The 26,585-nt window shown below is 40.5% G+C and overlaps 1 protein-coding gene across 3 annotated transcripts in view; it reads right to left on the bottom strand.

Annotated features, from left to right (window-relative positions):
* Positions 1-188: 188 nt before the first annotated feature.
* Positions 189-26,585, bottom strand: part of ASAP2 (ArfGAP with SH3 domain, ankyrin repeat and PH domain 2) — a 112,817-nt gene continuing 86,420 nt past the window's right edge. For 2 of the 3 annotated variants that reach the window (XM_019537417.1, XM_019537416.1), the window contains 11 exons: positions 23,111-23,196; positions 22,267-22,382; positions 21,694-21,761; positions 20,751-20,864; positions 15,034-15,289; positions 11,104-11,262; positions 9,662-9,830; positions 9,289-9,356; positions 7,777-7,883; positions 4,550-4,672; positions 189-2,893 (listed from right to left, as the gene is read on the bottom strand). In XM_019537417.1, the coding sequence (XP_019392962.1) occupies positions 2,819-2,893; positions 4,550-4,672; positions 7,777-7,883; positions 9,289-9,356; positions 9,662-9,830; positions 11,104-11,262; positions 15,034-15,289; positions 20,751-20,864; positions 21,694-21,761; positions 22,267-22,382; positions 23,111-23,196 (1,341 nt within the window). In that variant the 3' untranslated portion in view covers positions 189-2,818. The remainder of the gene's footprint in view (positions 2,894-4,549; positions 4,673-7,776; positions 7,884-9,288; positions 9,357-9,661; positions 9,831-11,103; positions 11,263-15,033; positions 15,290-20,750; positions 20,865-21,693; positions 21,762-22,266; positions 22,383-23,110; positions 23,197-26,585) is intronic. The other variant, XM_019537418.1, reaches the window with a different exon arrangement.

The raw sequence follows: 26,585 nt of genomic DNA on the forward strand, positions 1-26,585 counted from the left end.
AGCTGGTGTGAAAGTACATGCTTATGGGACTTATTACAGCTGAGAGATCCCAGAGCTTCAGGGTTCCTCTAAGATGCACATACACATGACTATACTCCACAGCATTGAAGCTGCCGCATATCTAGTCTCCTACTTTGAACAGCTTATTTGTTTCGGAGGCACAAACTGTACAAAGAAAAAGGCCAAAGTTAAGCTGATTTTAAAAGTAGTTTTATTTTTCCAGTCATTTAACTGGTTAACAAGAGTAAATTCTTTTATTAATCATGCTCTAATTATAAATCACTGCATTCAGGACATTGAAAATAAGAGTTGATTTTAGGTTATACAATATATACAGTTGCTCTGCAACTAAACAAAATAATCAAACAACTGAATTGAATATTATACATCTCAAGTAGCATTCTAAGCTGCATTTTAAATGTTATTTGCTCCTTTTTCAACAGTTAACACAGCAACCTAATAGTCTGCCTAGACACAGGTTGTTTTGGATCATGATCCCTTGAAGTCACCTTTGACTTAAAATTTTGGGTTTTTTTGAATCAGGTTAAAATTTTGAATCAGATATTCTTGATTTTATATTATAAACAGGTATCTACAGTCTTCAAAATTAATGTATTTTCTGCTAGAGGAGCAAACCTTGCAAAAGCATATTATTGAAACTAAGGGCATTTTTTTCTTAAAAATTCATCGTTGGACAGTTGAGGGTTTAGTTTCCTGCACAGTCAGTGCCACCAAATAGTCGCAAAATGAGAACCCAGTAACTTTTCAGGAAACTAATAACCATAATTAGTATTGTGACATCTGAACATGTATACCTTTTAGCACAACTGAAGTTAATTTTGCATCAATATTTAACCTTGATACCATATAAAAGACTGCAGGCTATTACAGATACTATAAGATTCTGTGTTAAAAAATACTGTACATAGGAGAACTGTGCAAAATAATATGCCCATTTACTTTCTAGACTCTATCTGGTATAGAAACATACAAAAGTGTCTCAAACTTAACATATCAGTAAGTGAATAAAATGGTAGTGCTAAACTATTACTCTATCATTTTTACTGGGAACTTTGAAAATGCAGACTAATTAGTTTCAAAATTTGCAACACAAGTATCCTGAAACATTCCAGTTTATTCCCTTACATAGACTGCAACAACAGCTGCTAGAAGAAATGAAAATTAAATGTGTATCTGGCTGCACCCATACAATACCAGGCTCTCTATCACTGAACCATGTCAGGATGGTGATGCAAGGGTAGGTCTGACTGTTCCAGCATTAATGCCATTTGATTTTTCTTAATATAAGCATATGCATTGGCCTGTTTTTCAGCCTATTAAAACACAAAGTGGCCGATTTATACACTATTTGTCAGAAATTCAAAGTTCTCTTGATAAATATAGAGATACAATAGTCACAAAACGTGATCAAAGCCAATGTGACCTAGACATTGATTTTTCTAATCCTATGCCATCAGTTGTTTCCTGTAGCATAAGCAAAAAAACTGGTACAATATTGCAATATACAAACATCAAAATGACATTGGATTTCTAATGTTTTGTAGAACTGCATCAACCAACTGGGAACTAGGAATGGCTTAGCCTTTTTCACAAATCAGTAAACAAACAAGGTTAACAACAGTGTAGCTACCATATGTGGCTATATTATATAAATACAGAGTGAGTTAGCAAACTAATATTTGTTTGCAAGGTAGTAGTGGCACACCTAAAACATTGTATGAAATAGGACGTAACATGGTGTACTTGTGAGCTGTCAGATAACATATCCTTAGTACGGTATTTAAGTGTTCCACCAAATATGTTCCATGTATGTGAACATGTTCCTGTGTGACTAAGAAAATTCAAGTACAAAAATTAAACACCATAATACAATTTTAAGAAATTTTCCTGCAGTCCATCATCCTTAGCTAAGTACATTTCAGGAAGTGCAGTTTTCATATCCTTGAGTTAATTTAGTAACTCAGTAATATTGCTATAGGTTCAATTAACCAGCAGTAGTCACATCAAATATGATTGAAAATGGATGCAACATACGGAAAGGACATTTCGAAACTGCTTACGAACACATGCAGCATAGAAAATGAAACAGGTCTCAAGCTCACAAAATTATAACTAGAAAGTTCAACATCTAACACAGATTTCAGATAACTTTAAGCAAATATCTACATCAAATCTGAAAGAAACACGTCTCCTGTTATGGTGATCTGAAAGATTCCTTAGCTTTTACCTGGCCAAGATACCCGAGTTCAGGATGACTTTTTCAGCACTAGATGCCTTTTCTTTTATGATAACCTGATACTGCCAGGCGCTGAATGCTCCAGACTCAGAAGTACTCAGCAATGTGCAGGTTTAGGCTCTAACACTTCATACATTACAGAGAGCTAACTGAATCCATTGTCCTGTTTTTATCTTAGGCTTTTCAGTGAGGATGAGGATACAACACTGAACTATAGTATTTCCAGGTTAAAAAAGTCAAAAATTAACTTCAACTAAAAATATTTGTAATAGTTAAGTGTTCACACATTTCCATGTATTCTGACTGTTTTAATGTATTTCAGTTCACTGTGGAAAAGATAATAGGAGCAACTATTTTTTAATGTAAACTATTAATGGAAAAATTTATACAGAAAAAAACTTTAAGTTCCAAAGTCAGAACTGCTGTAATGACATGTCAGCTACAGTACCTAGGACTCCAAAGTATTCTGGCAAGGAGTTTGCAGGTGAGAAGATGAAACAAAGCAAAGTTGATTTCTACAACATCTGGAAATGAGAAGTTTCTCCATTTGTCAGTAGCAGTTTAGTCAACAATAAAGTGCACAAATGAAACAGGGAAAGCTCCTTTACGATTAGGATCCCCATCAATATGGCCAATCTGAAGAGACATAATTTTGGTTTTCTCCTGTTACAAAAATTCAGCACAGTCTCAAAAAGAGAATTATAATATTAACATCAAAGCAAATGCCAAAGCCTATCAGGCTCCTGAGGACTGCCCATGTATTAGGATAGATCACCATATCTCTCAGTTATGGAGCCAAGCTTTTAATACAGTAAACAGGAAAAAAAAGTAATACAAGGGTTGTGCATGACTTACTGCTCTGATACAGATTTAAATTGTAGCTGTTATTATTATTTTTTAATACCATGTGAAGTCCCCAAATGAGAATGAGGCCACTGTTGTGCCAGGCAGCATTCCATCTAAGCTGTGCAGGTGCACTCATGCATGGCTGTGCATACCACGCAGCTTAGCGGGAACACTGGTGCCAGGCACTGAACACACAAAAGGAGAGTTCCTGCTCCAAAAGGAATTTTAAAACTTGTCACTTCTGCACAATCGGGGGGGTTTTAGGTTAATGAAGCTACTTCTTTTTGTGCCAGAAACCTCATGTAGTATGTGAACCCTTATCAGGAGTCTCTGGACAAAGCAAACAGGTGAAAAACCAAAACATAGCTCCTCATGTGGTGCCCCTAGTGGAGCACACAGGAATTTTAGAGCATTTTGGAATGTCTCAGCCCCCTGCTCCTCCAGGACTCTGTTAAACAGTTTCCTCTCCCCACCAGTTAAAATCCAAATGTTGTAAGGAAAAAAAACATGGGTATTTGGCCTGCATCCTAAAAAAAGGTTACAATCGGTTTTGTTATAGTAGTTTTGCACTCTTCTTTGATACCCAATATGAACAAGAATAAAACAAAAGCTTTCACAGGTAACCACCTTTCCTAGGGCCCTGTATTTACTGATTAGATTTTGAAAAGCAAGCAGATAAGATTCCTAGTCAATAGGAAATGGAAGCACTAGCTTTGAGTGCAAATCCATAAGTGGATGGAATTATTTTATGGCAACTCAGGGGTGGAACAGAAAAGGCCTCCTCCTGTTGTGAGCTCCTAGCCTCAGTAATGTTAGGCCAGCCAAGAACCAAAAGTGGCCAAAAAAAGCCATCTTCTATGGTCTCTGGTACGACTCTCAAAACAGAAACAGTATCAGAATTCTAGGATTTCCCACATCCTGTAGATGAGCTCCTCGTATCACATGTTCTCAAGCTGAAGCTAAGTCATCAGAAAATATCTGACAGTCTAAAAAATTAGCTGAGTTCAGGTTTGATCTTATTTTGTGGGAAGTACAAGGTCCTCTAGAGTCAGGCTACTCTGCATTTATTTGCCGCTAGAGAAATTTTTTTTTCAATGCAGAAGCACTGGTGAAATGAGAAGTACATAACCTTTTGTTTACTGTTGTTCTCAGCCCCATTCTGGAAGTGAATGATTTGTTCTTCATGATCATTTGTTGGCTATTTCATTACTAGAATCTATAAAACCAGTTTCAGATAACAGGCAATAAGCAGTCAGTCAGCCAAAAGACTCAGGAATGTAAAGCATGTTAAATGAGAGATTCTGGGCTGTTGGTTGCAGATGTTTATACCCATAAAAGATGATATATTCTATCACCTGTATACTAGGCTCGCACTGTTCCCATCAACAATGTGTTTGAAAACATAGGCAGGCTTTCATTTGAAAATGCAAAAGGGAAAATACTCACCCACCACTCATGATCCTCCTCACCATCAACAACAATAATGTCTCCCTCTGAAAATGTTAGTTCATCTGGGTTATCTGCTACACAGTTGTAAATTGCTTTTACTCGCTTGGGTTTAGTTTTTGACTGCAAGAAAAAAATATATATACATGCAAATAATACAACAAAAGAAAGGCAAGTAAAACAGGCTGGGACAAGTTTAGACAGAAAATGAAGTAGCTGCCTAAAACGGTTACCCTTTGCACAGGTACCCATTCAGACTCCTGTCTTGCACAAAAAGCTCCCACCCAAGTCTGGGTTTCAAGTGCTCCTCAGAGCAGCCCCAGGAGTGCTCCATCTCACCAGCAGGTGGCACACATTTATCCATTACTGAGCTTAATTTCAGTAAAGCTTAATTAATTGTACTTAGAGCACTGGCTAAACATTAAAACTAACCTTCCCAGTCTTCAAGAGACAAATACATGCGTTTCCTGTACAAACAAAGACCAGTGGTCAGTGACTGGTCCAAAAGTATGCAGTGATCCTGTCAGTGGCAGTACCAGAAGAAGAGTACTAACCATGTCCTTGCTTACTCTACTAGACCTGTTTTGCATCTTTCCAGTACGGGACTTTCTAAAGTAATTCCCCACTACTAAGAGTCTTTTGAGGTCTGTGGAATATGGCCCATGAGATGCTTTGTCACCTCTTGAGGGTGGGGAGAAAAAACTAGTGTTCCCAAGTCATATAATGGAAATACTACTTAGAGCATTTCTCCTGCTCCTCTCCCCACATCTGTAGGACAGTGTTGCTTTTAAGTGCCACTTCAATGCCTTGGAACTGAGCAACTTGCAGATGTTAGACAGGTGCCCTGGGACTGGGTGGGAAGGAAAAAGAAAGGCAGAGGCTACTATCTGAAGAGAAGGGGCTGCTCCTTCCCTTCCTTCTTTAAGACCCCCTACCTTGGGGGTCTTCAAGAGGAGGTTGGATAGATATCTGGCTGGGGTATTATGATCTCAGCACTCGTTTCTACCCAAGGCAGGGGGTCAGACTTGATGATCTGTTCAGGTCCCTTCTGACCCTAGTAACTGAAAGATCTCCTTGTGTCTTAATGACAAAAGTGTTTAGCTGCCTCCTAGCAGATGAAGCACTCCTTTGTAATCCATTTCTAGATCATGCTACTGGGCAACACTGCATAATGATTCTAATGAAGTCTGTTCCCTCTCTGCTGAATCATCTTTCAGTGCAAAGGGGAAGCTGAATAGGTGCAGGGATGCACCTAACAACCACCTAATTACTACCTTCAAAGAGCAGCAATTACATATGTTCTGCTCTTTGAAAGGTAGTGGAATTTTAATAGTCCTTTAGTCCTAGAAGACCAAAAGGCCCAGGGACATGAGCCATGTACCTACAGTATAATTTCAAGCACATAAAACACATATAGAATAAATGGGTAATAAAAAGCTTTCTCCTCTAAAGAAGGTGCTATTGGCCATATGCATTTCAGAGATCGTCTCTGTACAACAGGAACTCTGCGCAGGCTTGGACCACTTGCCCAAGCTTTCCCTATTGCTGGCTGGTCCCCAGAATCTTCTGGCAGGGGAACATATGGAACAGAAGGCTGGAGAGCAAGGCTGGATGGATGATTTAACCAAAGTGCTTTAGCTGAACCAATCTAGCTAAAGCTACACTTAGCTGAGAGGTCAGCGAAAGCCTCAGAGATAAGGTGCTTTAGTTTGCCTGACTTACCTAAAGCACCTCAACAACTAAAGCACTTTCACCACCACTCAGGCTTCTATTTCCTCTCTGCATCCTGGATTGTGAAGAAACTACCCTGCTGGTTTCCCAGAAAGCCAGACTCCCCTTGACTGAAGCGCTGTTTCAGGAGTCAGATGTTCAGGAGTCAGGATCCATGTTGTGTAAAATTAAAACTGAACCACGTGGCAAGCAAACTGTTCCCCTGTACTTACCTGGAGAAGTATATTCATATATATTTAAAGAGAACTGGGGGATAAAAACGTTATAGTTTACATAGAAAACTCAGGCATTAGGAGCCATTTAAACCCGACAAAAGAAGCTTAATGGCTCAATAGTTTCACACTTGAGCCACGGAAACAACTGGTGAAGTGTTACTCTGATCCAGCAAAATCAGAGAGCAGCTATAAAACCCATCAGGGCAGCTGCCCACCTCAAATTCACCAGATAGATTCCAAAATATTCAAAGATGTACACAGTATGAGCAAGCAATCTATTTAATTAACTAGGAAAAAAAGGTCTAAAAAAGAGAAAAGGTGTATTCCTAATAGTGGAGTGTGACAAGTTCCAGAGGTCATTCCAATTTCAGTAGGTCTGCAAGCCAGCCAGAATTGGAAAGATGAATACCCATCAGTGAGCGCATCTGCATGCTTGCTCTTTATAAACTGCATGTGTTTTCTACTTATCACTATTAGTTACTTGTATTACAGTCATTTTTAGGACACCTGCTGGACAGCCTGTGTCCCTTGTGTGAGCCCTGTACACAGATTTAGAAATAGTCTCAGTCCTGAACAGCTTACAGTCTAAATAGGCACGACTAAAAAGATGCGAGGAAAAAGAGATGCAGAGATGTGAAATGGTTCTCTCAGCAGGTCATTCCCAGAGTAAGGAACCCTACCCTAATGCTTCAGGCTGTAAGCTCACCATCTTTTGTACTGCAATTTATTTACCTTCAGAGATACTCATCCCATACATGAGTGAACACATGCACTAACACCAATACATGTTAACATCAATGTTCCTGAACTACAGAATGATACCACTTAATTTAGCTGCATGGAAGGTTATTACTACACATAGTAAAAATAAATACACTCCCAATCTTTTTGACACGTTTTCATTACCTACTTTACTGAGGTTTCAAAATGAAATGGAATGTGTGCAACGACAGTAATACTGCAGTTCGCTGGGCAGAATCAACAAAATAAATCAAGTCATGGTATTTTATAAATGGCAAAACATTCCTATCACTATATCTGCAATTGTTTTTACTTTAAATCAGATATAAACCAATCAGGAAATTCAGAAAAAGGCAACATTTCAGAAATACCTATTCCAAAATGTGCATATTTAATGAAACAACAATGGCTGAGTCTTAATTACAGTTCAGTTTTATAGCTTGTTTTTACTTCAACATATATGAGAAGTTATATCAAGATTTCCATTATTCACTGTCCAATGCAACTTTTTAACCTGACATAGACCTGTCTCCTACTTACTATTTGTGATTTCCTTGGCATTGGTGCTGGTGGTTGGATCTGTGTCAATGTGTTAGCTGCAGAACCAGTTTGTGGTACAGGAGCTTCAGATGCACAGGTAGATTCTCCTGTTCAAAGCAAGCAAAACAATTTCAAGTGGGACATGTTTGTATATATAGATAGATATAGATATGTGTCTTTATATACAGACACTTCATACTTCCTCTTGACTGCAAAACAAGGGGAATGTCCTCTGATAGCCTCATGTTCCTCACTCAGGGGAATTTTTCTATTTACTCTGTTGAGGCCAGGAATCCCACCCCTAGGCCTAGCAAAGGGATACAGATCTGGATAAGACTTTGCAGGTAGCAAAGTCAACACATCGGTGTGAGATCCTTTTATATATGGCAACCATCATATTCTTAAAAACAGTCCATTCTTGCTATAAAAAAAAAAAAAAATTGCCCTTTGTCCCCCTCAAGTTTTCCATTATAGGTGCTTTACCCTAATTCCTGAACTGATTTTCTGTCCATCCTTCCCTATGTACAACAACCCCTACACTCCTAAAGGCTGTTAGTTAAAAGCTTCAGCAGTACAGTGATAGAAATGAGGGAAATACCCAGCCAGAGACAGATTACATAATCAGCAGAACTAAACGCTTCTCCACGTCCTCTCTTCATTCACTTTGGAGTGCCATCTTTTTATAACCTGCCTACATTGAAAGAAAAGGATCACACATTGTGATATGCTCATCTTACTACCTGCAAAGCTGTATCCAGATCTGTACCCCTTTACTAGGCCTAGGGGTGGGATTCCTGGTGTCAACAGAATATACAGAAAAATCCCCTTGAGTGAGGAACATGAGGCAATCAGAGGACATTCCCCTAGCTTTGCAGTCAAGAGGAAGTACAGAAGAAGAGTCTTCATGACAATGAATGCACAAATATATACATTTAATATTTATACAGGTAATGGAAAGAGAAATTCCAGCATTACCACACACAGAAAGCCTTTACCTTGCTCTGGGTGTCTTATTAAGATTAAATTACTACAATTAACTTACTTGCCCAGAAGGAAAAATACGGTTTGGAGGTACATCAGTCTGAAATTCAGTAGGTTTAAAGGATGAGTCAGAAATGATGCTACATGATTTCAAGGCCATGTTTTTTCTAATGATGTTTTATGATCTCTTCACAATGTTTCTCTCCCCACCATTCTTATATGGACAACACACAATGAAGGAAACCGAGCACAAGCCCTCTTTCTGCAGGTTCCTCTGCATAGGTGGGCACCTGTACAGCCCCAATAACCTCAACTTGGCCCAGAAGGCTGATCAGGTAGAATCAGGGCATGCAGACTGGGACTTAACTGAAACAGCTAAAGTGACATGAGGCACCTACAAGAAACAAACTAATAAAACTAAAGACAGTTACTTATTCCTGCTTCTGGTTTAGTCCAGTTGCACTGAATGTAGAAATTATATCCATAGTACACTAAGAAAAAATAAATAAAATGCCTCCAAACTGAACTTACCAGACTGTTGCAGAGTTCCAGGTCCTCTAGGCTGCCCTTTGTTAGTTAAGGGGGATGACTTGTCAGCCCTGTTTAGAAGAAATTAAGCATTCATCTATATAGAAAATAAATCAGAACTTTAAAAGTTCTAAAGATAGCAAATGTATGTTAAAACTATTTTCCAAGTTTAAATAAGACTCCTAGTCTTCCTTTATTGTGCTCTTAGAAAGACAGCAACAGTCATGTTGCTGTAAAAACTACTGTTTTGCTATTTGTGAATAGGAGACTAAATCAATAGATCTATATCGTAAGTCCATCTGAGCAATTAATACAATGTAAAAGGACACAGAAATTCAGTGGTTCATGAATTAAATACTAAAATGGCATCACTTACCCAGAAGAAGGCTTTTTTTGAGAGATTCTATTGGGAGGTTGTGGAGGCAGTGGTGGTGGTATAGGCTTAGCTTGTGGAACAGCTTGCACTTGCTTTGACTGCTGATTTAAAGCTTCTATAACACTGGCTGTCTTTGCAACTGGAGGTGGTGGTGCTGGGGAGAGCATATCTATTAAAAAAGCAAGGTGGAAAGGTGGCAGAATTAAACTTTTCTTACTATTTATTCTTACTTATTCAACTTTTATTCTTAGAATCTCAACCATTTATTTGTTACATGATTTATTTCCAAGCAGAGAAGTACTTTACTAATCATAATTTATAAAAAAATATTATAACATCCAATGGCAGCGACTCTTCCTTTGCACAATAAGAACCTTTCTCTAGAGGTCAAGACCAGAAGCAGCTCCCTAGCACAGGGGTTGCAACCTTTAGGAGCAGTGGGCTGAATTAATGCAGCTTGGTCTGTCACTTGCAACCTGCTTCCCTTGAGGCCAAATGCCACTGATTTCCCACCCCTCCCCTCCCCCTGCCAAATTGTCCTTGGACCGAGCCACCAATTGCCCCTCCCAGGCCCCCTCCCAAGTTGCCACTGGCATCCCAGCTTCATAGGTTACAAGTCACTGTTTGATGGGCCAGCACAGGTCCCAACCCTTGCTCTAGCACTTGCTTTGAGGTAAACACTCAGTATCCCAGCCTTTTCTCTAGATGTAGTTCTGAATTACTTTTGGTCAGGCCCATACTTAATCTCTAGTCGATCCAAAGGATGTCACTTTGCATGTGAAATTTAAGATCAACTGCCCTACTGTTGTAATAACTGATCTTGCAAATGCTTTGCTAGATGGGGATGAACTTACTACATATTTATTTTCCCTGCTGAATCAAAGATTTACAGTTTGTGTTTTATGGAAATTCAGTTAAGTGAGCAATATTCCATGGGAAGTACTTGAAAGAGGAACTCCTCTGAGGTCATTTAATTATAGCATGATTTTAGAGAAGACTTTTAGAATTCGATTGGGGAAATTCAGCCAGAGGCTGGCAAACTGTTATACTATATCACCCCCAACTTTTCACATTGCTGTCTATATTTCTGAAACTAGTGAAAAATTAAGTATAACGTGGAGGTGACACATTGAGAGGTACAGCACCAACATTATTTTGAACACTTTATTTTTAAACATCTCATTAAAGGGAAGGCAAGATGAATAATTACAACTATTTAGAAAACTTGTAACAGAAAGAGTTTCCTGTTAAACTGCACTATGCCAGCCAGTCCCCTCTGGAATATTAGATAAGACCATTCATACAGTGAAATAAAAATTGCTGGATGAGTGAGTATAGGCCAAAGTTAAAAAATCACCAAAAGCAGAAGCATGAAGTGTGAAAAAGGAAAAAGGTGGCCAACCATGATTAGGAGAGAAAAACAGAGGAAAGTGAGAACATACTTGTAGACGTTACACGCAATGGTGGCACAGGGGGATGAATAGCTGGTGGATCTGAGGAAGATCTCTGCCTGCTTATACTTTCCACTCCTAATGAATTAGTCTTCCACATTGTGTTAGAAGAAGTTGTCTGAACACCACTGCCAAGAACTGAAGGCTGAACTAAAAGGAGAGAATTCTTTATTATTATTATTACTGCATAGATACAGGAAGTGTTAAGTGTCACACCTGCCTTTTTAAAAATGGCATCCCTGTATAGTACAGGAAACCCTCACTATTCACAGGATTGGCATTCACAGTTTCAAATATTCACGAATGCCAAACCCGCATTTTAAACACACTTTATACACTTACAGGAGCTCCTTTGGAGCTCTGTGCTTGCTGCCGCCAGGCTCCTGCCGCAGCACTCCCACTGCTGCTGCTGCTGCGCTCCCACCGCCACTGCCAGACCCGTGCCCCCCACCAGCCACTCGGGGCATGAACACAGTGCCTCATTCGCAGATTTCGCCATTTGCAGGGGATACAAGAACATACCCCACAAATGGCAAGGGTCGCCTGTATATAAACTGACAGAAATCACTACCTTTTTGGAAGACTATAAAAAGATAAATCACAGTTGAATGAAAGCAACAGAAGTTTCTGATTAAAGCATCCCTACTATCAGGGTTTGAATTACAGGGGATCTTGGCAGGGGCTGAGCCCCGCCATAAGATTTGAAAATCATAACCGGGGGGAGTGGGGGGGGAGGTATCTCTAATTTATTAGGGCACCGAGATGGGCAGACCAATTTTTTTTTTTTTGTAGACCCCACACCACCAAGAGTCAAAATGTAATGTGAACCCTGCCTACTATTTAGCTATGTAAACATTTGTCTCAGATCAGCATTACAAAATATGGTGATTTTAAAACCTGTTTCACAGCTTATGAATCTGACGCTAGCTAGCAGTAATAAGGACAGGGATTTCTCCACAGGAAATCAGAAACTGAGTTGTATGACCATCATTAACTCCTGACTAACAGCTCTATCAGTCTCCAAAAACTACAAGGGACAGACTGCAGCTCATGTGAAGGTTCGTGGACATCACTGACTAAAAAGGGTAACATCAGTTTTGATTTTGGCCTTCCATAAAAGTGCAATTCTGAATTTCACCCAAAGTAGGAGCAACAATTACAGCACCTACATATATAGCCTTGCTTTTGTATTTTAGAAGCGATTCCTAAACCATAATTTACTAAATTACTACATTCTAAGACTCAAGAGCTTTCTCCCCAAGTCACTACAAAACATTGCAAGTTCTGTTTCTGTGAACAAACAATCAGCCTATTGGCATATACTTTTTGCCTACTCAAGAATGTGTGATCACCATATTAAAGAAAGATGAAAAATATAGTAAATATGAAGTAGGTATAAGCATCAGTTTTCATGGAGTGTAGGCACAGAGGGATTAGAAGATTTGAAGAGCATTCTAAAATTAGAAGTCTAATAACAACAACAACAACAATAATAATAATAAAAGCAGCTAATAAGAAACAAGATCAGTAATAAGTCAAAAACACATTCAACTAGGCGAGCAAAATAAAAGAGGCTAATGAAACCAACTGCTAATATATTTTGATTTTAACCCAGGAGGAATGTTTTCCTGGCATAAGCAGCATTGCACTATTGCCTAACAGTTTCAGGCGGGGGTGAGGGCAAGAAAAAAAAATTATGTTGGTCATTTAAGTAAGTGGCAATGGGTAAAATGCTATAGGTGCTCAGAAACAAAATTTGGTCCAAGAACAAAATCATTACTTTAATTTACCAGTCATGTCCACTGTTTAGTAGAAGTGTATTTCAATCTGGGTGCTCCCATTCCTATAGTATCTTACCATCCTTTTTAAGAAATGCAAAATTATGCAACTCTGAGCTAGCTCATATCACAGCTGCACAACTTGCCAGACCAGATAAAAACCCATACTATACCAAGTCTTGTACTCTAACTTTGGTAACACCCTTACACTTCCAAAAAGGGCCAGAAACCATTCCCGTATCCAGTCAGTTATGTACTTTATGCTATCTTATTGTTTATCTAGTTGTTAATAAAGTCAAATTCCAAGAAAAGGACAGTTTCCCCTACAGAGGGCAAGCTGTTACAGGGCAGATAAGTCTTCTACACACATCCCAACACACCAAGTCCAAACTTATGTAGGATAAAAGGCCTTAGATATGTGTAACAGTATTTACTTGCATTTATATGTTTTAAATATATTGGTATTCAGGAAAGAGGCTAGATTGCTGAAGGCATAAAAGACAGAGATTCTTATTCACCAAACAAGTGCAACATATAAAGACAGGCACTGAAAAATTTCTCCAGGCTGTCCCATCACCATGATCTATATCTTAAAGTAAGAGGGAAGTCCAGCCTTGGCTGTAATAGTAGTTCTTGTAATAAAAGTATCTGTATTACTTACAAGCCCTATGAACAGGGCTGAGGCCTATTAATTTTACACAGACCTTCTGAAAAAGGAATAATAAACAGGGATCCGGGTTTTCTCTTTCCCATGGAAAAATGGAGGAAACTGCAGATTTTACCCTTTATCAGAGGCAGACGTGGATTTCTCATTTTACAGGACAAACTCATGAATTTTGTAGTTTTGCAAACAGCTCTCTGCAGGCTGGCAGAGTTCCAGTCTGCAAGAGGGTGGGAGGGAGCGGGAGGAGGTTTGCCAGGCAGGGCGCACCACGTTTACATATATGCACATGAAGAGCAGCTTCCATAGCTGGGGGGGGAGGGGTTGAGGCCCCCATAGGGAGGGAGTTGGGAAGGGCAGGGCCTGCCTGGGGCTGAAGCTGCTGTTCAGCCAGACAGTGCATGGGGCTTGGGGCCGCAATGCACAGCTGCAGGGCCTTGGTGCAGGATGGGACCATGAGTGGCTCATCTGTGGATGGCAGCAGCGCAGGAGCCCAAGCCCACAGCAGGCAGCCTGTGCCTGACCCCACCCCATGCACAAATCTGGGGGGCACAGGTCCCTGCTGCCCCCCAGGAGTGCATGCAGCAGTGGGGAGTTGGGCTCTGCTCACTGCAGCAGCCACTGCCACTTCCTGCTGAGGGCAGGGGGCTGGGGGAGGAGGGGGCACTAGTAAGGCCAGGGAGGGACTGGGGGAAGGAGAAGTGAGAGGCCTTTCATTTTAAATCACAGGTTTGGGGTTTTTTATCAGGGAACTTGCAATTTTTTTATTTTTTTTTTATCAGAGACCTTGCAATTTTTATCAGGGAAAGCCAGCATCCCTGATAATGAGTAATGATACAGTTTTAAGTTTTGACCAGTTACCAACTCCCTCAACTACCCAATTACCCAAATTGTCATACTGTTTATATTTTACTTTCATTTCAACACTTCCTAGGACACATCTCAGAAAAGTCTCTGCAAGGTTATCACTGTTAAACTTCTTTCACATTATGCAGCATGCTTTTCCTCTGTCCAGGCATTTTAAAGAAGAAATATTACTACACAAGCTAGATACTTAAAGAATTTCAAAACTGATTAAAATTACCTGAGAGTCGGAAACCTTCATGAAGCAAAATGTAATGAAAGATGGCACATATGCAGAAGGCTCTTTTTGTTTTAAATCACCCAATCTGTTACTCACTTCTTATAAGTGCCTGTGAGCTTCATCAATTGTTTGTAGACACGTATAGCAGAATAGTTCTGCATGTATAGAAGTTCTGTATAGCAAAAGCACAATGCAGAATACTTTTTTCCTTCACTACCATGTACAATGAAAATCAAGCTTGGAATATGTTCTGCCGATTCATCTCAAATATAAAAGTCATCAAAAATAGCTCTAATACCTACCTGTGCAACGGAACTGTAAAACAAATCTTCAAAACGTAAGAAAAAAATATTATGATCCCATTTCTTCTAAAATACTATATTTTCCAGTGTTAGTACCTTTGCCAATATTCCTTGGAGGCAGGGGAGGTGCGCTTGTTGTAACAGGTACTGCAGGCTGAATGGGAGGTGGACTACCACTGAGTATTGCTCCATAGGTTTCATTCTGTAATATACTAGGCATAAAACTTCTTTGTTTATCCTTAGCAATATTTGCTGCATCTCGTGCCAAAGATGCTACATTAGGCTGAAGTTGGTTTGATCCCAGCTGATAGAAACTGACAGGCCTGTCTTCTCTCCGATTAGGGCTGGGTTGCTAAAAACAACAAAAGATTACATGCTGATATTATGCTACTTGCTTTAAATATATTTAGCAGGACTAACTACCATATGCTAGTTAGAAGTTTAAAATTATTACATCTTGAAAGATATTGCACTTATGTCACCACCACCCCAACCAACCTACCCAGTAAAGCCACATTCCCCTCTTGCAGTTTTAAAGGAACAAAGAACTCTTGTGCACTGATTTTTGTGTCTGTGTTTAATTTTAACAAAATTGTCTCATTTAATTCACTCTACTCTGCAATGCTTTTAAAAAGCAGTTTAATACTTCTCTCCTTAATCTCTTGTTTTTTGGTACCAACTTTGCTCCAATGGTGTTCCCCTTACCTCTTCTATTGCATCTCATAGCATATGTTCCTGCATTTTTTATGGTGTCGTTTTGTTCTCATCATAATCACCACCACCTGCTTACTATTTGCATTATGGTAATACAAAGGTGCCCCCAGCTGAAATTGGGATCCCACTGTGCTAGACTCTATACAAACACATAGTAAGAGAGTCCCTACCACAAGTAATTACAATCTAAACAGACAAGGCTACAAAAAAAAAAATGAGTGAAAACAAATGTGCAGAGAGAATAAGATGTACCCAAAGTCATACAGTGAGTCAGTAATGTAGCTCTCCTCCATCTGATTCCAGCATCCAGGCCCAATACCTAACAGCCAGAAAGCTAAAGCTACTAGATAGAGACAGAACTTTAAGGGGAGTTGTTCAATTGACCAGAGGCAGCAACCAGATGCCAAGACACTGCCTCATACTGCAAACTACTAAGAGTCTTGCCAGGCTGGTCTCACTGAACTTTGTTCCATCTTTTATATGAGACACCATGTAGTAAAATTAATGCTAAGCCAAAAGCTCCTCAGGCTTTAATGGCTAGTAGGAAGGAAAAGCAGTAATCATTCTCAGTCTCCTGGCTACTGAGAGGCTTCTGATCTAGCCTTTGTTTTCAATTTGCCCACTAAAATAAAGGTCACCTACAACTACTCAAATTTTTACCAAACAGCACTGCACAACTGATCAGACTTCTTTGCAGAAGCAGCACTATTTACAAGACTTTGAACTCTTTTCACTCTTGGCATCTTATGAGTACTGTATCAGAAGTGATAGCTTTCTGCCACTGTCTGCAAGCGAGCACAAGGGGCACATAGACAATCCCTCACTTGTGCCAGTTGCCATGGCCTTTTCCGAGAGTGCATGCCACACTGTGACAGCACAGCTGCTGCGAAAGGGACCTAGTAGAGGCTTGTAACTATGTACGTTCTGGTAGCTGGGTGGCGATTACTGATGTCTGTTGCCGGAGACAGGTAAGTAGGGACTAGGCCTCCGTGGAAGAACTGCATTAGCTTACACTCATTTCACATATGGGAGGTTACCTTGGCAATCATATGGACTAGATTTATTTTGTAAAAAAGGTTTAAACCACTTCTAGAAAGCTCCAAGTCCTGATGGTCAGAATTTTTATTTTGAAAAGCTTAATTCCATTTATAAGCATTTTGCCTGAAAACAGATGCAGATTTCAAGCTGTTCTCTCTTCTTTGTTGGACTACAAAACAACTGTATACACTGAGTTTTAAATTTAGATTGCATTTCAAACAAAAAATGATTGCGCTCAAGCATTTGCTATGATGCAGGAACATCATGGTCAGATTCTGACACAGAATCCTGGTCTAAATCTGAATCCTGGTCTGAATTTAAAAAAATCTCTGTGGGACTGATCAGCCTAATAAGCCCAATGAAAAATGTGCTCCTACACAACGAATATGCTTTTGAAAATGGGTTGGTAAAATTTTATCAACAGTCCATAGCAAGTATGAGCCCAAGCCTCTCATTAGCTTGCTAAGGGACAAACCAGTTCAGTTCAGGGACATGACTGATGGACAGCTGGGACAATGTTGCTCAGCCCACGCACACAAGCAAAAGTGCCCTATTTAGTTTACTCTGAGTCTTGCAGAATGTCATCTGTTTGCTATATAAACTTCAGCATTATTTTTCTCATTGTAATGATAATCATTGTAATTATTGTGCTCTAATAATTATAATAGATACAGTTGAGGATTCGTATGCACAGCACATGACCAAATTGTATTCGTAACATTCCATAGCTCAGAAAATACAAATGTGCCTTTAGAAATAAGGTTAGATCAACACACAGCTGGTGAACTGTGGGTGTGAATGTTAAAAGAGCCATTTAGAGCATTAGTATTTATGCTAAATACACATTTATACCAATAGTACAGAGAACAAGCGAGCTATTTTCCTCAGAATATATCCTATGATTAGACTGGATTAATCAAATACAACTATCAATGCACAACACCCTGACTGGTTATAAAATACATATAAAAGTCATTATTGGAAGCCAATTATACTAAACCACACCTTCACTTAGTCTGAAACCTTCTCCTTTCTATTATTTTACATTCACTTTTGACACACGTCTCAACTTTAAAAAACAAAACTTGAGAAGCGACCCTTGTGACCAGTAATTACAAAAACTATTTGACTTCTTTACAGATAACTCTATTTGACAGCTTGTCATTTGTAAACAGAATTCTGACATGGCGCATGGCAAACCTAAACGCAACAACAATATTCAGCAGCACAGTCAATGTACTAACAGACATTAGTCTGTGATTAATAGTCCTTAATCTTCTTTCAAAAGTCCCAGTAGTATAAGCCTATTAATAGTGGGCAGTGAAATACTAGTTTTATTATTTTAACCTCACTGCTGAGTACCAAATGATTTCCTCAGAGGTGGAGCTGAAGTCCAGCCAAAAAACAGAAGAGGTGACAGAACTGAAAAAACACGATACCAAGGCAAGTGGCACCAGAGCTACAAGGATAAATGGAACAAGAAAAAACCAGGGTATTGATTATGGCAGAAATGCCTGAATACATCAGGTATAAATCATAATGTACCAGGCTAGCAGCAAGGTTTGCTTAAGTAAAAAGATAAGTCTATGTAGCAACATGAATATGACTACCATGTTGCTCCATTCCTACGCAGTTCTTTTCACTAGACGCTCTCAATGCTCTTTGTACAAAGAAAAGCAATGTAGTCCAGGCGTATCAAACTTACTTGTCCCTGCAGGACAGCTGAGCCCACAGACCCCTCCCTTCTCCCCAACACACCAGATCCAGTAACAGGTTTGGCCAGTTGGAACCCAAAATGCATGTGGCTTGGATCCTAGACCTGCCAGAACAGGCGCTGCATGTAGTGCAGTCCAGCTGAGGCCTGTAGCGAGCTCCCAGGCCAACCAGACCAGGCGCCATGGTGCATGCAGTGCCTGCCCTGGCTGTATTGTGCCACACGCAATGCCTGGTCTGGGAAGGACCTGCGCTGCATGTGGTGCTTGCAGGCTCTGCATGCAGCACAGTTCTCAGACTGGCTGGAGAAGTCACCATGTGTTGCACAGTCCTGGAGCTACCAGCATGGGTTGCCACTGCAGTATATACATCCCCAGAGCAGGCACCACATGTGGTGCAATATAACCTAGGAAGGCACTGCATGTGGCGCTTCTGGGATCCACTCTACATGGCTCCCTGCTGGACTGTGGTGAACGGGGCGCCTGTTCCAGGTGCTCTGGGATTTGCGCCACATGTGCCTGCTCATGTAGTACAAGTCCTGGAGCAGCCAAGCCAGGTGCCATGTCTGTTCCAGGCCCTGCCCATAGGGCTGACTTGGCACACGCCATGCTCTGTGTGTGTCTGCTTAAACCCAGGGACAGCACCAAGGGCTAAGTTGCAGGGTTCCATGAGCTATATGCTTGACACTCCTGAAAAAGTCATTGTATGTATTATGATAAAAAAATTATACATAAAGCTACATAATGACAAGGGCATGCTGTGAAACTTTACCAAAAACTGGTAAAGAACAGAAGCAAATAACCTAGGTATCCCCAGTTCTTAGTTAATTCTTATTCCTGAAGATATGCAAGCAGAAACTCAAGGGAAACATTCAGCAGGCAGCATTTATTCACTGAAGAGGGATGACACCCCACTTAATGGCACTCTATTGCTTTCAAATGTCAAAATATCAATAAGTGACAAGCAGTTCCGTGTCTCTTGTGCCAAGGGAGTGAAAATCCAAGAATAAGAATCCTACGCAGACAGTATCTTTATAGACATGATCTTCCAGGGAAGGAAATGGACATTTATTCCAGAATATTCTTAGTGAAAACAGTGGGAGCTTGATGCCTAAATACTTTGGAGGATCTGAGCTTTAAGTCCTAAATGCTCCAAAGTCTTAAAGTTCCTTAAAGCACATAGATTAACACCTAGTGGAAGTTTCACAGTTACCTCATGAGGTGCCTAACAGGTTTTTGGTGTTCCAATGAGAGTTCAATCACTGGGAACTTCAAAATCCCCTTGAAGTGTCTGTCTCCACCTGTAGGTGCTTAAAAATGTCTTTAAAAATCTGACCCTAACTGGCTAAGTCATTTCTGAAAGCAGGATTCAGTTTCTTACGTCATTAAGATACTTCTCACCTAAAAATGTCACTCATTCCATCTTCTAAGCTTCTAGTAAATACAATATTACCTTTACTGAGGGGATTCAGAACCAAAAACCCCCAACCCTGCAAAGATGGATGAACCTGGCAAATTTAATGCACTGGATTTGTTGCATTGAAGTAAAAACTCTACTTAAGTTATAGCAAAATCAAAGCTACTGACTTCACAAAGAGTATAAAGATTCTGTGATTAATTGCTTGCATTTTGTGGAGGCACCTTTTTTGCCTTTTATATTGGCTTCTGCTTTGTGTCCTGGATATATAAACTCTTGATCTAGTGAAACAAATTAGGTGGGGCAATGATTCAATTACTAAAATAACAAATTTGGGTAGAGGAAGAATCTACAAATTGTTCAGTTGCCCTCATTCACACCTTTAAGACACCATCTGCTCCCGAAAGTAAACTCAAAAACCAGAGTGGGGTGGGGAAGGGAGGGAGAGAATGAGGAATAAACTATAATTCAGGGAATAAGCTGGAAATGCAATTTCATTTCATTATTCATTTTAAATTTTGCAGTATTCTACATCCTACCAGAAAGTAAAAGTGACTACAGGCATACCTCGTTTTATTGCGCTTTGCTTTATTGCGCTTTGCAGATATTGCGGTTTTTTTACAAATTGAAGGTTTGTGGCAACCCTGCGTCAAGCAAGTCTATCAGCGCCGTTTTTCCAACAGCATTTGCTCACTTCACATTTTTTAGCAATAAAGTATTTTTTAATTAAGGTATGTACATTTTTTTTTTAGACATAATGCTATCGCACACTTAATAGACTACAGTATAGTGTAAACATAACTTTTATATGCACTGGGAAACCAAAAACTTCGTGTGACTGGCTTTATTGTGATATTCACTTTATTGCGGTGGTCTGGAACTGAACCCGCAATATCTCCGAGGTATGCCTGTATATAGTATTAGACACAAACCTGTAATTTTTCATCCACATCATCATCGCTTTCATCCAGATCTTCATGGAGTAACCGCCATTCATATTCTACATGCACATGAGAATTAAACCTTCCAGATAATGCTTGTGTAAGCTAAAGAAAAACATATTTTTAACAACAATGCCACGAACAGCAATTATGAATAGTTAAAATACCATTTCATCAAGGGTATGGAAAAAAAAATTCTGTCTTTTTAAAGTGCAAAGATTATTTGCCTCCCAATATAAATGTCAGGTATTTATATTTCCTGAAGATAGGCTTGAACAGTAGTGAAGTCTTCTGTTTAGTTACAGAGCAAGCAAGCCAACGGCAAATTGCCATTTCACTACCCACCAGTACGCCTTAATTATATTACAAAGGGAACCAGTCAAATGAAAAGATAATTTGGGTCTCATTTCCTTCGGTCACTAGCCTGGCTGCTTTGATAGCTGAATAAAGGAAGTTAACCACATTAGAAGATTTGAAATGATGGACACCTCGCTAAGGTGGTATGGGACTGCAACAATTCATTTCCCCTAGGTCACTAGCTCTACAGCCCAGATCCACAATGTTACTTGGGCACCCACCTACAAACAGATTTCTATGGAATTTAGGAAACTAAACTCCTATTTAGTCACTTGATATCTTTCTAAACCAGGTTTTACCAGCCTATGCAAGATTCAAAGTGGTGGCAGAAGACAAGATCTACATATGATATTACCCATCACAAAGCCATCCAACGCCACAGAGAGGCACAAGGTATCCAAAATTTCTTTAAAAAGAAATCCAGATTTTACTTAAGACGACATAATCCATTAGTCTTTCTTGCCAGAATTCTAGTTTTAAAATATTCAGTATACTCACAGAATATACAGCTGTACACTATTAAAAATTCAGAAATAATTCTGTTTATTAGAAGCCTACCAAACAGTAAAAAACTTACCAGCTCTTCACAGTGTGTATGTTTTAAGCGTTTAGCTATATCAGGTGGCGTCTCTCCAGATTCATTGGCTACATATTTCAGTAAGAAAAGAAAGTTATGCTGTTATGTGTCATAAGTGACATACACATTATTAAAGACAAGGAAAACCCGCAATTACGTAATGCATAAACTAAATGAATTTATTCCTACAAATGGTCTTTTTCCTTCAGGTTAATCTCCTCACAGTGGCAATAACTTGCTGTGCCTCATATTAAAATGTTGCAGTTTCTGGAAAGCTCCATTATATATATATACAGCTAAAGAAGATCAGATAAATATGAGAAAATTTTAACTAGCTGGTATTTTTAAAAAAATGTTTAAAATAAACATAAACCTTTATTTAAACTTGAACCAAGCAAAATCAGTATTTTCATCATTTTGAAAAGAAAATGGATAATATACACTGGGGTATGCTAACATGATAGAAGAAAATGTGGACGTTGCATGACTACATTTATCGCTGTTACACTTTGTCAGAGACCATCTACAAGCAGTAGTATAAATATAAAATGGAAGCAGACATAAACCTTTTACCTATTTCAATAGAAGCCTTCCCTCTCAGCAGCAGTTTGAGGCACTCAACATTATCAGTTAAACAGCAGTAGTGCAGAGCAGTGCTACCTTTACAAGTCTGCTTATCAAGGTTGCCGCTGTTGGTAAAAAAAAAAAGTTGGTTACAATTACATTTCCAACCACATGCTAATATGCCTCTCACAACTGAGATGCTTAGATAACTAGATTTTTAAAAGCAGACTTTTAAGTTAAAATCAAAATTGAAATGACCCTATCTTCTAATAAACAACATGCCCTGGAATAAGATGCACATCTTTTTTTTTGAAAGGCAGAATGAAGAAAAAAAGATCTTGTCTTGTAGTCCAAGGGGTTGGACTAGATCGGGGTGGGCAAAATGCAGCCCGTCAAGCCATTCTATCTGGCCCGCAGGACCCCTAAAAACTTTAGAAAATTAATATTTATCTGTCCCTGGTTGCCTGTCATGCAGTCCTCAATGGCTTGCCAAAACTCAGTAAGCGGCCCTCTGCCCAAAATAATTGCCCTCCCCTGGATTAGATGACCTCGTATGGTCCCTTCCAGCCCCGTCTTCTATGGTCTATGAACTGAGTAGCAGGAACCTGAGCCTGCTCATTGTTCTGCTTTTTCTGGATCATGTGCAGAGTTACTTTTGCTTTCCCACAAGAAGCTTAAGCAGCATATGCTGCAAATGGTATGCTGTTACCATATGCACTTACTTATAATGTGTACCCCAATTTCCAGCAGTTGGCTGTTGGAAAAAAAGGTGCATATCCAACTCAAGAAAATATGGTAATTGTTAATACAACATAGTGTTAAGCAGCATTTAAATAACTTAAAGTAAACTTACCTATTCTGTACTAAAAAGTCAACAATATGAAGAGAAGTACGATCAACCGATCTAACTGCAAGGTGAAGTGCAGTTTCATCTTGCTCCTAAGATGAAACACACATAAGAGCAATTGTTTTTTCTTTTTTTTTTTTTTAATGCCAGCTAACAAAAAATATATTGGGGAATTGATTACAAATATTACATTTTACTAGTACACACACGCGTGCGCGCGCGCGCACACACACACACACACACACGCAGAGTAAAATTCAAGAATATTATCATCATATTAACTCAAATACCACAAGCCTGCAAAGACATGTACCTTGTTTTGGGAAGGCAGAATGAAAAGGAAAAAAACTTTCCTGATCAAGGACTGGCACCCTATAGTCCATAGGCTAGATTCAGGTCTGCAAAGCCACTGGATTCAGCCCATGCATGTGGGGTTTCAGCAACATTTGGGGATAGGGTTTCTGGCTGCAGACACTCTCCCTGTACTGCCACAGAGAGCAGCACTGGCTGTGGGCATGTCCTAGCACCCACCTGCTCACCCACCTCTGACCTGATGTTCAGCCTGCATCTGGAAAAAGCTGCTAACCACAGTCCTAAAATTCTTAATTGCCAGAGTACATGCTTACCAAGGCTGAATGCTAGCCAAATACAGGACAGGCAAAATCCACTCTTCAACTCCCCCTCTAGCTGCAGCTCCACAGACAAAGTTTTAAACCTACGTCATAGCCACTGCCAAACTGGTCTTTGCAGTTCAGCCAAAAGTGACTGTAAATTTAGCAGCAGCTGTGAGAACTAAACATGCAACTGTGGAGATGTAGGTAGCAAAGTAAGTGATGCTGAGTGGCTCTGCTCCTTCCTGAAACTAGGAAGGGAGTAGAGCCCCCGACAGCCATTCCAGTGCCCCCATGCCTCCACTGTGGCATAGAAATCAGCCTCATTATTTAAAATATGCACCCCAATTTTGGAGGGCTATTTAATGAGAAACAGATGACTCCGGTGTAAATTAAATGCGTTATTGCTGTGTCACCAAAATGGTACATCCCCCTAAAGGTCCTACTATAATCCCCTACTCCATCCCCTTCAAGTTAAGTTGTATAGAAAATGTGGGATGTCATTTCCTTTCATACCAGTTTAACACTGGCATAACTTCATAAGCATCAAGGGTGTTCCTCTTGATTTATGCCTATGACACTGAGTCATGACACTTGACTACTGTCTTCAAATTCCTGGGCTTAGTTAAGAGTGCTCTTTTCCATAAGGATATTTATATTTAGCATGTTTTGCTTTCACAATATTGTGCATGGTGCCTTTTAAACCAGTCATTCTTAACCAGGATACCATGGTACTCATTGGTGTTGTCAGATATTCTGAAAGGCACTGCAAGGTGTGAGGGATAAACTTGTCCCTGCTTGGCTGATCCCCCACCCCACTACCTAGCTTCTCTGCAAGGAGGTAAGCACTGTAATATATAGTTTTTGAACTTGGGTGCTGCTCAATTCACAAACGTAATAGAGGGGTGCCTCAAGTCCACAAAGATCGAGAACTGCTGCTTTAAATCTATAACCACCTTTGACTATGTGATACTAAAGTGCCGATTTCTTAAAGCTTAAGAGACTTAATATGCATACAGGACTGCAAAACTATGCTAAGTAAATACAATATCAGTTTTCTAAGTTATACCTCAAGTTGACCACTCCACCTCTCTTCTGCAAAAACTAAATTGACTTTACAGTACATGTTCAGGAGTTCAACTGTCTGATGAAAAAGCTTGGATTTAACTATGCAATTAAGTGTTTTGCTGACTGAGGTCTAAATTTTTAAATACAGGCTTTTAGGAAGAAAAAGTGAGATACTGCATCTAAAAGCTGTTCAGCCGATTGTTCAGATTTGAGGAGGAAGGGGGTAATTAAGAAAAAAAGTGGAAGGAATCTTAATAATAACCACAAGGTGCAATATGGAGAGCCTAAAGCTTATTTATACCGTTTTCTCATCAAAGATTCAGTGTCTTAAAAATCATAATCTACTAACAGCCACAGAATGACAAAAATGAGTAGTATTAAAAGGTCTGTAGTTTTGAAGTACTCTAAGGGCCAGATCCTACTCCACCTAACAGACACCAAAGTGCAATCCTATTTACACTGCTAAAACCAAGAAAAACAGCTAATGCATCTACTTTGTTGCACACTGTCATCTTAGCCTTAAGACTAACTTATAAAAAAGCAGAAAGGAATAAAAGAACTGCCACCTTTTGTATTAAAAGGGTTGTGTTTTTCAGGGACTTAAGCAAGGTAGGCAAGTAAGGCTGGAATGGACCTCCAGCCCCCTGCTCAAGGAAGGATCATCCTTAACTAAACCATCACAGCCCAGTGTCTATTCAACCTGCTCTTGAAAACTTCTAGGAATGGAGATTCCACAACTTCCTCAGGTAGCCTGTCCCAATGCTTGACCATCCTTATAGTCAGAAAGCTCTTCCTAATCTCAAACCCAAATTTCCTCTCCTGCAGTTAAAGGTCATTGCCGCTAGGCTTCTGCCCTATGGCCACTGAGAAAAGTCCATCTCCATCCTCTCTGTAATCGTTCGTCAGGTATTTTAGACTGTGATCAAATCCCTCATCAATCTTCTCTTCTCCAAACTAGCTCTCTTAGCCTTTCCTCATATGTCAGGGGCAGGCAATTATTTCAGGGGGAGGGCCGCTTACCCAGTTTTGGCAGGCTGTTGAGGGCCGCATGGGTAGCCCCACCCTTTGACAGGTGCCCTGCCCCCGGTCACCATCTTGGGACCAATGTCCCAGGGCCAGCACAGGTGGGGCCCAAAGCACAGGCTGGCAGGGGTCTGTGGAGCTGAGCTGGGCTGCACCAGCAGGGAGAGGGGGGAGCTGGCCCGGCCATAGAGCCCCTGCCGGCTGGGATCCCGCGCTCCTGCCACCCTGCTCTGGGCCCGGCCGGCACTGGCCCTGGGACACTGGTGCGGGCCCCATGCTCTCACTGACTCCCTTCCCACTCACTCCCAGTGCCCTCCAGCCCCGCGGTATAGGTGGGGGACAGCTCACAGCCCTGACCCCCCTACTTGCCAGCAGGGAAGAAGCTGGTGCTGAGTGCAGGGAAAAACATCCCCTCGCCTGCCCCATTCCCGGTGCTCCCTCCTGCAGCCACTCACAGCCCATGCGGGGCTGTCTGGAGCAGGCACAGCCAGCCCCATGTAGGATCCAAGCAGCTACAGCACAAGGCACCAGCCACGGGGCAAGCAAGAAGCCACTTTTCCCCATGCTCAGCACCAACTTGTAACTCACCCCCGCTGCCATCCTGGGCCCCCTGCCGGCTCTGGGCTCACCCGTCAGGGCTGTGTGCAGCGACAGCAGCTGTGGCTCCCCCACTTGCCGTACCAGGGAATGTCGACTGCTGCTGCCTGCCTGGAGCTCATGCGCTGGGCAGCCCACAGGCAGCAGTGCCAAACACTGCCCAGCTTGGCAAGTGGGGGGGG

Source organism: Crocodylus porosus, unplaced genomic scaffold (assembly GCF_001723895.1).
Source record: "Crocodylus porosus isolate Cpor-Errol unplaced genomic scaffold, CroPor_comp1, whole genome shotgun sequence".
Classification (NCBI taxonomy): domain Eukaryota; kingdom Metazoa; phylum Chordata; order Crocodylia; family Crocodylidae; genus Crocodylus; species Crocodylus porosus.